Source organism: Rhinolophus sinicus, linkage group LG07, assembly GCF_036562045.2.
Source record: "Rhinolophus sinicus isolate RSC01 linkage group LG07, ASM3656204v1, whole genome shotgun sequence".
Taxonomy (NCBI): domain Eukaryota; kingdom Metazoa; phylum Chordata; class Mammalia; order Chiroptera; family Rhinolophidae; genus Rhinolophus; species Rhinolophus sinicus.
The window spans coordinates 81,863,322-81,875,619 of record NC_133757.1 but is presented as its reverse complement, the minus strand read 5'-3'; the positions used below and the strand labels follow the sequence as shown (position 1 = coordinate 81,875,619).

Sequence of the window (12,298 nt, the reverse complement as noted above, 5' to 3'; positions counted from 1 at the left end):
CAGAGACCAGAGAAGGCCCCGCCTCCTCGGAGAGGGATGGGAGAAGGCCCCGCCTCCTTGGAGAGGGTGGGGCGGGAGAAGGCCCCGCCTCCTTGGAGAGGCTGGACCCAGAGGAGGCTCCGCCTCTATGGGGGGGCTCTGATGCCCTTTTATGAAGGCGGAGGTCCTATTGGCGGTAGGCGGGGTGAGGGTCCTCCGTTCTCACTGGTGCACGCCCCAGGGAAACCAGTTCCGGGCCGGGGGTGTTAGGGGAAAGTAGCTAGGCTTGCCCGATCCTGGAGGTATTGAGGCGGAAAGATGGGGTGCGAGGGGTGGGGTCAGGCCTAAAGGACTTCTCTGTGCCACGGTCCCCAGCTCCATGGTGATAAGGGACCTGACCCTGCGCAGCGCGGCCAGTTTCGGCTCCTTCCACCTCATCCGGCTGCTCTACGATGAGTACATGTACTACCTGATCGAGCACCGCGTGGCCCAGGCCAAGGGCGAGACCCCCATCGCTGTTATGGGCGAGGTGCGCACAGCGGGGCGCTGAGGGTGCGGGCGGGGCGCCCCTTGGCGAAACCCTTACCCCTTCTTTCCCCATCTTCAGTTCGCCAACCTGACCACCTCGCTGAACCCCCTGGACCCAGACAAAGGTAGGCGAGGCGTGCCCCTGTCCAGGGCCCGAGTCGGGGAGGAGGCGGACCGGGGTGGGGGCGCTAGGGTGGAGGCGCTGGCAGGGGGCTGGTGGTACCCCGCCCTGCTCTGAGCCGGGCCTGGTCCTGTGCCCCAGACGAGGAGGAGGAAGAAGAGGAGGAGAGCGAGGACGAGCTGCCGCAGGACATCTCTCTGGCTGCTGGCGGCGAGTCGCCTGCTCTTGGTCCCGAAGCCCTGGAGCCGCCGGCCAAGCTGGCGCGGACGGACGCGCGCGGCCTCTTCGTACAGGCGCTGCCCTCCAGCTAAGCCAGCGACCTGCCCCTTCCCGCCCGCCTGCCCCCGCCCCTGTCCCCGTCCACGCCAGGGTCCTTCACAGCTTCTGTGGCTTCGCTGTCCGCCCTCCAGACTTGGCCAGGTCCAGAAGGGGCCCTCTGAGACAGAATGCAAGGGGGATCCCTGCCCCTGATGGGGCCGGCACAATCACAGGGCCGGGCGAAGCCGCAGCTGCAAACTCTGACACAAAAGACGTGCCTTAAGGAACCCGCCGCTGTGCCCAGGTGCCTCTTGGGGCAGCCAGCTGGCCCCTTGGCCCCGAAGGCCGCAGCCTCTCCCTCCCCCAACCCGCCGTCCCGCCACCCCTAGGGGGCAGGCAGGCAGGCCCCCTTCCCTGCGGAACTGTTAACTTATTCAGCTCGCTGGCTTTGCACAGCCTGTCCTGGGCCCAGCCCTGAGCCCCGGGTGGGCCCAGGTGGGCATCACCTAGGGACCCCCCCACTGTCAGCAGTAGCCCTGGGACCCCTCCCCCAACAACCTCACCGCCCCACCCCTGGTATAAGTGCAATTAAAGTCGTGGGTGTCGCATCTTTTCCAGAGCTAGGCCCTCCCTTGCCCCGCAGCGCTAGAGGGGGTACTTCCCGGAGCTGCTTGGCTTTGAAGGGAGGGTGGCAGGGGGCACTGCCTCCAGCTTCCAAAGAGCAGCGGGCTGGGCCGGGTGCTGGAGCCCACAGGGGCCTGCTGCCGGCAGTGGGGCTCCAATCACTCAGATCCAAGACCCCTGAGCCCCCCTCCCGCCACTGGTTTGTAATGGAACCTCTGTGCTTCTCCGTGCTGTGCGCCCCCCCACCCCCATGACTATTGTGTGATTCGTGAGTGCCGCCTGAGCGGAGTCGGTAACTTGTTGGGTTTTTTTCCAACCATCATGGCCTTATCTGTTCTGGTTTTCTCAGTGTTTCAACCTGTGAGATAGATGTTTATGGCAAAAAGGAAAAAAAAAAAAGAAAAAAAACCTGACCTATTGTATAAAAATCACTATTTTGTGTGCTCCGCGTGCTGCAGGCTTTTGGGGTGGCCCTCCCACTCCCCTCCACGTCCTTGGGCCTCCCCTCCCAGCGGTGAAAGTGTCCCCGCGTGCGGTAGTCTAGTGTGCCGAGCCGTTTTCTACCTTTTTGTAGTCTTTCTTAAAACAATAAATTCTGCTGTGATATTTGGCTACTGCTGACTCAAGGGCCTTGGGGCTCCAGCTGCCCCAAGTACAGTAAAGGAAACTCCGTGAGGCTCAGAAATAAAACATTTATTACATGAAGAGGAATAATGGGAGCAGGAGAATGGCCACGATGTTTGCCACCTCAGATGGGGAGACTGGGGGGAATCGGGGTCCATTCGGTCCCCCAGGGGGGCAATGTCCACACCTGTAGCCTGGGAAAGGAGCAAATATGCAAAGAGCAAGGGCCCATGCCCTGTGCCTAGCACAAGGTGAAGGCAGGTGGAACAGGGGGCTCCCTCCCTCTGCCCCTTCCCAACTTAAATAGGCATAAATAAGAAGCGTCCAGACTCAGGTCACCAGGGGCTGCCCCGCCCGCCTCCTTCCCACAGCCTAACACTAGTGGTGGTCGGTCATTGGGCGGCCGGCCAGCCAGGAAGAGGCTGCCAGGAAGGTGGCCAACTCCCAGGCCACAGAGGTAGTTGGAGTCAGTGTCCAGGCCGGCCAGGCCCTCACAGCACAATCCACGTGTATCGCTCGCTGTCTGCCAGAACTTTCAGTGAGCATCCTACAGGGAAGGGTCGCGACAGAACATGGAGTCTCAGCAGGCCCAGGCTGTGGGAGGGGCCTGTCTCTTTCCCAGACCTGATTTGGGCCCAGAAGGTTCTGGAAGGCAGGGACCCTGCTGGATTCTCTGCCTCCCACGTGCAGCCACCCAAGAAATGTCTGCTGAATGAATGAGCGACTGGCTGGGGATCCCCAAGTCCCACACCTGCCAGGCCCTTTCCTAGCTGGCTCCTGGGGCGGGCCTGGCTGGGCTGCCCTCCCCTCACCCCAATGGCCAGAGTGCCCCTCTATGCAGTAACACAGGAGTCAGCGCCTGCCCCGGGGCCTGGCCTAGCACTAGGAGAAGGACTTCTGTCCTTCTGTCACTGGGTCACGGGGCCCACCTTTGTGCAGTGCTTCGTTAGTCATTCTGTTGACGTAGCGGCCGCTGCTCTCAGGTACCAGCCATTTCATGACCATGTCCACACAGCTCTTGCGGTACGAGCTCCAGACACTGCCACTGAGGGCAAAAGAGTGCAGGCTCTCATTGCTCTGGCCACTCGCCCCAGCTCCCAGCCCGTCCCAGCCCCAGCCCAGCCTCACCTGGTCTGCCCTTTGACCTCAGTGAGATCACCCACACTGACTGTCACAAAGACGCCTGTGTTGAGGTCCCATGCCACCTTGAGGCTGGTGTGATAGGTCTTTGGTCTGCAGAGGAGAAACGGGATAGGACCACTACATCCCTGAGCTGGGACCCAGACTGCCCCACAGGCCTGCTGTCTTTAGAGCAGTTAACAGAGTGCCTGCTCCAGGTTTTGGGGGCAGGGGGAGTCTTCACACATCCCCTCTCCCTCTCTGAAGGGTGTGAGGTGAGGGCAGGACCCCTGGCCACTCACCGGAGCTGGCCCTCCTCGGTTGGGGACGGGAACGCCAGCAGCAGCAGGCCGATGTTGATGAGGACCTGGTTGGTCTCCGGACATACCTGAGGGACGAGTGGTAGATGGGGGCAGCTTTGAGGTGACCTCCTCCCAGGACAGATAGGCCCTGGGCCTGCCTTGTCCCACCCCTGGGCCCACCTCTAGGATGACGATGTCATAGTCGCTGAAGGAACAGAACTGGTGGCCCCAGGTGGCATCGTGGCGGATGACCTCATTGATGACATACTCGAAGTCCAATGTGAGCTGCTCCACCGTCAGGTACTGGCCCTGTGGGCAGGAGGCGGAGGGGCAGGGGAAGGACTGTGCCAACCGCCACCCCAGCAGGCTCCCTGGGGCTGCCCCCTGGACTGCCTGCTGCCACCGGCACCAACCTGGACAGCGGCCCGCTCCCTCATGGGCCGCAGACTGCGGCCACGGAGATCAGTCACCACAAAGGACAGGGAGATCTTGTCATCCTCGAACTCTGAGGGGGCAGGAAGTGGGGGTAGGGGCAGCAGGAGGCCTGAGGCCCCCTCCAGGCCTGCCTCCCATGCCCAGGGCCCTGCCTGCTGGGTGGGCTCCCTGCTCACCATCCTCTGGCTCCGTCCCTTCACCGGACCCCAGCACGTAATACAGCTTGGTGTAGTTGACATAGCCAGGCTCGGGGGCCGGCACCTCCACTGCAGGGGGGCTGTCCCGGGGCACCACCTCCCCACCTGGGGGTAGGGGCTCAGAGGACGGGCGGCAACAGCTGCCCGAGGGCCCCGGGTAGGGGGGTGGCCGGGCTTCCTCCAAGGTCCCACCCTTGGCCTCTTTGGCCCTGCGGAAGATGTCAGCCACAAACTCCTTGGCTTTGGCGATGGCGGGCGAGGGCTCAGGGGCCCCAGAGGGCCGGGCTGGGGCTGTCTCGGGGCAGAGGCTGGGCCGGGCAGGGGGCACCTCTGGGCTCTGGGGCCCAGGGGGGCTAGGAGGGGCTGGGGGGTAGGTGGTGTGGTCATACAGGATTTGGCAGAAGTTGCTATCGCCTGGAACATAAAAAGAGATGGAGGTGCTGGGTGTGGGGGGATGTCAATAAATGAGCTGAAGTCCAGGATGCTCTCCCACCCTGGGGGGTTCATCTGCTAAGAATCCTATGCTAAGTGAACAGTATGAAACACCCAGAAGAGAAAAAGGCCTTGTCCTTACACACACACACACACACGCACTCACGCGCATAAATACACATTCATTCAAACCTTGTCCTTGACCATCTATTGTACGCCATTCACTGAGGACAGGCGTGAACACGACAGATAATCCTGCCTTTGGGGAGCTGATCTTCTATGGTGACAGCAAATAAAAGGCACAGAACTTTGAGAGTTTACTACACAGCCTGAGTCCTCCCCAACGACAGCGGGCCTGCATCTATGTCTCTGTCTAACTAGGACCACATCCCCCTCTGGGGAATGTGGGCTCAGCGTGGAGAGCCCCACCACGCTCCCTGAACTGAGCACCACCGTGGCTGGGCCCTGGGCCCTGCCTGTACAGCTTCCTTTGGGCCCCCAACAAGGAAATGGGGGTGGGGGGTGGGAGCGTGTCCTCCCAGTTCAGAGAAAAGCTTGTCCAAAGTCACACTGTGAGGTGATTTGAGTCTGCCAACGCACTCCTGTCCACCAGAGTGGTGGCACTTCTAGGGGTGAGGGGATGAAAATGGAAAAGTCAAAATTCCCCTTGTAAACACCCTCCTCTGGTGTTTAGAGTTAGACATCAATGACAGTGCCCCCGCCCTGGGCTGTATGCACGTGGCTGAATCCTGTCTGGACTTTCCTAACAGGACCCACGGCCACGATGGCAGGGGGGCATCGACTCCATCTAGGCTGGGCTGGCAGGGGGTAGGGCCTCCCCGACGTGGGCACAGGTGGCCAGGGCAGCGGTGGGAGGCTGCGCATGGACCCAGGGACAAGGCACTCTGGTCCTGGCTGGTTTGTGGGCTCTGTTATGAACAATTAGTCCTCTCTTCATACCCATTGCCCTTCTACGCCAGGAGCAACCATTTTATATTTTAACATAGTTATAGGGCATCTTTTTATTTGACTGCATTCTTACAAAATTGAAACATTTGTAATTTATGCGTTATCTGGTTATAGATCTTGTTTCTTGTGCATTTGCGCATGACTTTGAGACATGCTCCCCGGAGTCTGCTGATCCAGGGGATGTACCCACCCTGTTCTGCCTCCTGGATCCCCAGGGATGGACACCAGGTGGCCCCCAGCGCCCCCCACCACAGCCTCAGACATGCACAAGCACAGGGCTGCTGGGCTTTGGTCAACTGTTGGCCCTAGGAGCGTGGGAAAGCCCCCAGGGCTGCATGTTGCCACCAGTCTGTGGCATTATCCAGCTTCCTCATGTTTGCCACTCTGTTAAGAAACATCACCTTGTGATTTTCACTGATATTTCTCTAATTACCAATGATGTAAGAAGGCCATCTGTCCACTCACCACTCCTTAAAATTTTTCATTAACATTTTTCTTTTTGAAGAGAGACAGCGCTGTGCTGTCCACATAGGACTGTTTAAACACAACTAAAATTAAAGTCAAACACTCAGTTCTTTGGTCACATGAGCCACTTTCACGTGGCTAGTGCTGGCAGCTGTAGTGGACACAGATATGGAACATCCCAGCCCCGAGGAAAGTTCTACTGGACAGTGCTGGCGTGGGGCGTGGCCGAGTTTGGATCCCGGCAGTCCTACTTCCTGGCTGTGTGACCTTGGATGCGGCACCTCTCTGAGCCTCAGTCTCCTCCTCTGTCACATGAGGTAGTGACAGGATCAATCTCACAGGGTTTACAGCAAATGCTGTGACTGTCATCAGAGCCGGGGACGTACCTGCTGAATGGACCGAGACGGCGCAGGCCACCAGGGAGTAGCTGGTGTTGAGCAGCACCACCTGGTCCTTCTTGAGCTGGAAGGCGGGCTGGAAGGTGGGGAAGGGGTACACCACCTGGTACTTGGTATGTAGCATGAAGCCGTGTCGCAGGCACTGCGCACTAGGGTCACCTACAGCAACACACGCCCATAGGCTCAGCCACCACCATGGCGTAGGGAGCCACGCAGCCCATGTCCCAAGGCCCCCCAGCCCCTCACCTGGGTGGGCCCGACTGGCTTCCCGGCAGGCGGCACAGCGGCCCGGCGGTGGCACAGCCACGGTGCTGATGTATATGTCGCGGTGGTTCTCGTCGCTCATCATCATCATGTTCATGAGCATCCCATTGGCCGACCGGGTGCTAGGGGCCAGCACAGTCTCAGCTGCGTGGCCTGGCGCCCTCCCCTGCCCACCTGTGGCCTCCCCATCCCTGAGTCTCACTTGAAGCCAAAGACGATGACCTTGGAGGCATCGCTGGGCCACTCGCACACAGTCAGGTACAGGTCGCTATAGATCTCCTCGTCCTGGAAGAGCCGCACCTGCCGGACCTGAGCCACATGTTCGGGTTGGTGCAGGGTCAGCGCGGGCCAGGGCCCACAGACGCCCACCTGAGGCTACATACACAATGCTGGACTGGAATTGGGGCTGGGCTGAGCTGACAGAAGCACCCCTCTGGTGGTGTCTCAGGCCAGGGAGCCCCAAGCAGCCCTGTCTGCACCCTTCCTGAGGACAGCCTGGGGAGGTACCCCTCACAAGTGGGGGAAACAGGAAAGCCCGTCCCAGGACTATACGCAGCCCACGGGAGCCCTGCCCAAGCAGAGGGGACTCAGCCAGACGTACTGGTTCCAAGCCCCATCCACCCCAAAAACATTCACCTCTCTGCGCTCCTGTGTAAACTGAGGTAAGAGCACTCACCTCCTGGGGTCGGGAAGGTGGGGGTCAAATACTCAAGGTCAGGGCTAAAGCCAGGGTGGCAACCCACTTGGTCATAACAAAGCTAACGGGTGCCACCCGGTCTGAGCCTGTGAGGTTCTACGAGCTGTGTATACTAAGTTGAACCACATGAAATTGCTGCTATTTACCTATTTTCAACTTTAAAAACAGCAATTTTATGTGGTTCGACCCAACATGGAGTCTTAACCATGACCCCACGAGCACACTACCTATTTTATGGACAAAGAAACTGGGGTTGAGGGGTGGCGTGACCTGCTGGGGTCACGCTGCTGGGCACTGGGCCTGGCCCTACCAGCTTGAGCTTGCTGTGGACGTTGAACTCCCACCAGTACAGGTGATAAATGTAGAAAGAGAAGTCGTCGTCCCCACTGCTGCTGGTGTAGGAGAGAACGTACCGGCCGCACTTGGAAAAGCCCAGGAAGATGTGTCTGGGGGCGTGAAGGGCAGAGTGGCCAGGTTAGGGCCAGCCCACCCCCCCACCCAGCCACCCCCTTGCCAGGCCCTAGCCTCACCCTGCATAGAGGAAGTCCTCATCCACAATGTTCTTTAGGGAGACGCAGACCCTGGGCGGCAGCTTTCGGAAGAGGCGAGGGGAGAGCTGCCCACTGATCTGGGGAAGGGGAAGCCAGGTCTCTTGAGGCACCATTAAGTGGAGGCTACCTGCAGCCCCCCAGTCCCCTCACCCAAGGTAGAGCAGCACCCTATGCAGGCCCACTCCCTGCCAACCGTAACAGTCACAGGTGGTCCAAGCTCTGGAAGATGGGATCCAGCTGGGGGAGAGGATTGGCCGGACCTCACTTGAGCCTCCCTCTCCACCAGGGACCGACACCACCCTCACAGCCCCACACTTCTTCAGCCTCAGCGTCCCTCTTGCCCAAGTACCCCCAGGCTCTGAAGACCAGCACTGGCATTACCTCCCCCAAGAATATTCCCCAGTCACCACTGGCCACATTGGGCCACCTGGCTGCCTTCCTGAAGGCTGTCCGATGGCACAATGAGCAGTGAGTGTCCTTGATCACTAAGGAGGCTGGGATGTGGGCATGACCAACTGCACTCACCTGTCCTTGACCCACTAACCTACACTCAGGGTGCTCAGGCCCTTCAGGGCCTCAGCTGGGGGCCAATCAAAGGTGGGGCAGACAGAAGGGTGGGACTGACCAGTGACCTTCCTACTCCTGCCCAATTCCCTCTTCTTCTCAATTAACTTAGCCGCTTTCCAACCGACTCCCTCATCGCAAAAACTTCACCAAAGAAAGATTTGGGGGGACAGGCAGGCACAAGCAGGGTGCTAAGTGATCAGGGCACCCTGGATCCTGCTACCCAGTCTGATGGGTGATACACAGTCCTGACCTCAAGAGAGTCCAGTCTGATGGGAAAGAGACAACCCTGTCTGGGGAGCTTCCTGGTCGATGGGGGAGACAGCACAGCCCTCAAGGAGATTCCAGTCTGATGGAACAACCCTGTCAACAAGGCCCAGGCTGACAATCCCTGCCCAGGGAGCTTCCAAGCTAAGGGCGGAGCCACAGCCCAGCCCAGGAGCTCCCAGGCTGAGGGCGGAGACTGTCCCTGCCCAAGGAGCCTCAGTCAAAAGGAGACACAGCCCTGTCCTCACGGAGCTCCCAGCCTAATGGAGAAGGCGCACTCCCTAACCACAGCGACACAGTCCTGACCCAATTGCTGCTGACCTGACATCTCTCTGCCCTCCCAAAGCTCCCAAACTGATGGGGGAAGAGATCCCGCACACTGGGAGTTTAGTCTGATTGGGGGAGAAAGAACCCTGCTCAGGTGGCTCCCAGTCTAAGGGGGAAGACCCAGCCCTCTCCGGGAAGCTCCCTCCCATTTAATGGGGGAGGCAGACGCAGGTACAGGAACTCCCAGCTCCCGTGTGGTTAGAGCCGAACAGCGAGAACACCAGCGGAGGAAGCACAAAGCCGGTAGCAGGGGCTCTGCCACGGGGGCGAGCAGGCTCCATAACACAGGGGCCACAGGAGCAAGGTTTTGAAAAATGAGTCTGACCCTGGATCGCCTCCTTTCTCCTTACTCCTCCAGCGGCCTCTAAGGCCCCCTCCATCCCAGCCCCGTCGCCGGTGTCCCGCCCCCAGCCCCTGCATCCAAGCCCTCGCCCCAACACCCCTCCACCCAAGACCTCTCCCGGGGCCCCGCCCAGCCCCCTCCTTCCGCGCCCCCTCCCCCGGGGCTCCGCCCCCAACCCCTCACCCCGCGAACACCCTCCCTCCCTCCGCCTCTTTCGTCCCTTCTCCGCACCCTGCGGCGCCCTCCTCCCGGACTCCGGGCCTCACCTTGACCCGCTCCAGCTGCTTGAGGACATGCTCCCGCCGCCGCCCCGCTGCCCGCTTTCCCCCGGCGCCCCCGGGGCCGCCCCCGCCGCTCCCGGCCCCGCTGTTCCGCTCCGATTTCGAGCTGGGCGCCATTTTCACCCCCTCCCTCCACTTCCGGAGCAACCGGCCTCTTCGCCCCACCTCCGCTGCCTCCTCATTGGCCCTTCCCAGGGACTGCGGCCCGCGGGTTGGATGAAAGCCCGCACTCGGGGCCTCGTCCCTCTATGCCTGTCCATCACAGCCATGTCGGCCCTTGATTGGTAGAGACGGTACAGCCTACGCGGTCTGTGGCCGTATTCCCGCCTTCCCGCAAGGACGCACCAGTAGCTTCACGCCGAGATGACTTTGACCCGATAGGCGGAGGCCCCTGTCCTTCCCGACGGCGTCACGCCCCGCCGTGGCTGGTGGGTTTCCATGGATACCGCGGGCGGTCCAGGCCCGTGGGTGGAGCAATGGGAGCTTGTGGTCCAGAAGGGCCTGAATCCCCAGCCCAGGGATGTCGGTGCGGAGGTGTAGTGAGCACCTCAGGGCCACCGGACCAGGCCGAGGAAACGGATTTGGAAAAAACAAAAAAAAAGATAAGGTTCCATTAAAACATCTTTCAGATGAGCTGGGGGGCAGCCTGGTGGGATGATGGTAATGATAGCCGTCAATCACTTATATGGCACTTTACACATGCCAGACACGGTTCTGAGCTTACAATTCTTTGCAGTAGGGTCGCCGTTATGCCCATTTTACAGATGATAGTAATCATAATAATTCTCTCTGCTATGAGTATCATTTCTGCGTGTGTTAGCTCATTAAATCTTCGTAACACTTTTGGAGCTAGATCCTTTTATACCGTGTTTCCCCCAAAATAAGACCTAACCAGAAAATAAGCCCTAGCATGATTTTTCAGGATGACATCCCCTGAACATAAACCCTAATGCGTCTTTTGGAGCAAGAATTAATATAAGACCCGGTCTTATTTTCGGGGAAACACAGTATCTTCATTTTATACATGATGATATTGAGGCTTACGATGTAGTGCTCCTGACTACCTGGCACATATATACCTCAGATACAAGCTGTTGTGACTATAATCAGAGAGGAAGTGAAGTGATCTTGCTCTCCATATTCTTCCAGCCTCACACTTTCATTTGTTCAACAAACATTTATTGAGCACCTACTATGTTCTAAGTGCAGCAGATATAGCAGTGAACAAGACAGACTATAAACAAGGAAACAAATTTCTGTTCTCTAATCCCAGGTAGGATTAGCAATCGAGGGGAAGGAAGAAGGTTACTTAGGCCAGTCAGAGAGGGGCCCTGTGAAGGTGAGGAGGAAGAATATTCCAGCAAAAACAAAGGTTTCAGGGGAGTGAGGGTGGCATGATTGAGAGACTGCAAAAAAGCCAGTTGGGCCAGAGCAGGAATGAGCAAGGAAAACAGACAGGGAAACAGATAGGGAGGGAGTGTATAGGGCTTGTAGGTAAGCAAGACACTTAAGTATAAAGAGAAGCCTCTGGAAGGTTTTTAGCAAAAGATGATGGAATCTGATATGAGATTTAAAAGATCATTGTGATCCAAAGAATTAAATAAATACCTATGAGTCCATATGGTATAAATAAATGATTGAATAAACAAATGGGGGGGAAGGAACCAATCTTCTGTATATGTGTCCAACTACTAAAGACACTTGGACACACCACTATGTTCTGTTCTGGCTGGTTGCCTGAGGTTTGGGGGTGAAATGGTAGGAGAACTGGCAAAGGGGCATGAGGACACTTTGGGGATGATGGAAATGTTTACTATCATAACTGTGGTGATGGTTTTGCAGGTACATACATGTGGAATTTTGGAAAGATGAGTTTTGACTCATGTATGCTTTAAATATTTTCATTTTGTTGTATGTAATGTATACCTCAATCAAGTTTTATTTTTATTCAACAGATACACAAGGATATATGGTGGTAAGCCCCACTGTCCTGTACACTCAGCCCCAACTACCCAGTTCTTGTCCCAGAGACAGTCAATATCTTTTTTAATTTATGAAAATGATCAAAACTGGTAGCCTCTCTCTGTAACTTTTTCTTCTTCACAAGATTAGCTGTACTCACATTCATCCATGTTGTGGTTTAAATGGTGATCCACAAAAAGATATGCTGATGTCCTAACACCCAGAACATTTGAATATGACCTTATTTGGGGGGGAAAATGTAATTATGTTAAAGATCTTGAGGTGAGATTATTTTGGATTAGCCAGGTGGGCCCTAAATCCAATGGCCAGTGTCCTTATAAGAGACAGAAGAGGAGAAACAGACCACACGCACATGACACACACACACACACACACACACACACACACACACACACAGAGAGAGAGAAAAAGTCCACATGGAAATCAGGCAGAGTTTGGAGTGACACAGCCACAAGCCCAGGAATGGCACTGATTGCCAGCAGCCACCAGAAGCTGGAAGAGAATCAAGGAAGGCGCCTCCATCAACTCTGCCAACACCTTGAGTTTGGACCTCTAGCCCCCACAAATCCA

The 12,298-nt window shown here is 57.5% G+C and overlaps 2 protein-coding genes across 8 annotated transcripts in view; one reads left to right on the top strand and one right to left on the bottom strand.

Moving 5' to 3' along the window:
* Positions 1–2,114, top strand: part of RFX1 (regulatory factor X1) — a 31,263-nt gene extending 29,149 nt beyond the window's left edge. For all 6 annotated transcript variants that reach the window (XM_074338083.1, XM_074338084.1, XM_074338085.1 and 3 more), the window contains 3 exons: positions 355–508; positions 587–632; positions 770–2,114. In XM_074338083.1, coding sequence (XP_074194184.1) covers positions 355–508; positions 587–632; positions 770–939 — 370 coding nt within the window. In that variant the 3' untranslated portion in view covers positions 940–2,114. The remainder of the gene's footprint in view (positions 1–354; positions 509–586; positions 633–769) is intronic.
* Positions 2,115–2,182: 68 nt separating this feature from the next.
* DCAF15 (DDB1 and CUL4 associated factor 15) lies at positions 2,183–9,888 on the bottom strand. 2 transcript variants are annotated; one of them, XM_019746138.2, is made up of 13 exons: positions 9,731–9,888; positions 7,943–8,040; positions 7,723–7,858; positions 6,918–7,024; positions 6,698–6,837; positions 6,440–6,610; positions 4,167–4,601; positions 3,969–4,060; positions 3,736–3,864; positions 3,556–3,641; positions 3,263–3,367; positions 3,064–3,179; positions 2,183–2,681 (listed from the first exon to the last, which is right to left on the bottom strand). In XM_019746138.2, the coding sequence occupies exons 1-13, from the start codon at positions 9,860–9,862 to the stop codon at positions 2,626–2,628; spliced, it is 1,803 nt and encodes a 600-aa protein (XP_019601697.1). In that variant the 5' UTR covers positions 9,863–9,888; the 3' UTR covers positions 2,183–2,625. The 2 variants fall into 2 exon arrangements, with proteins under 2 accessions (XP_019601697.1, XP_074194189.1); XM_074338088.1 differs by lacking the exon at positions 4,167–4,601.
* Between the last annotated feature and the right edge of the window lie 2,410 nt (positions 9,889–12,298).

Coding starts and splice junctions, on each gene's coding strand:
- DCAF15 (XM_019746138.2), bottom strand. CDS start 9,862: ATGGCGCCCAGCTCGAAATCGGAGCGGAACAGCGGGGCCGGGAGCGGC. Junction 3,865..3,968: donor GGGAGCGGGCCGCTGTCCAG/GTTGGTGCCGGT, acceptor TCCTGCCCACAG/GGCCAGTACCTGACGGTGGA. Junction 2,682..3,063: donor TAACGAAGCACTGCACAAAG/GTGGGCCCCGTG, acceptor CCTTCCCTGTAG/GATGCTCACTGAAAGTTCTG.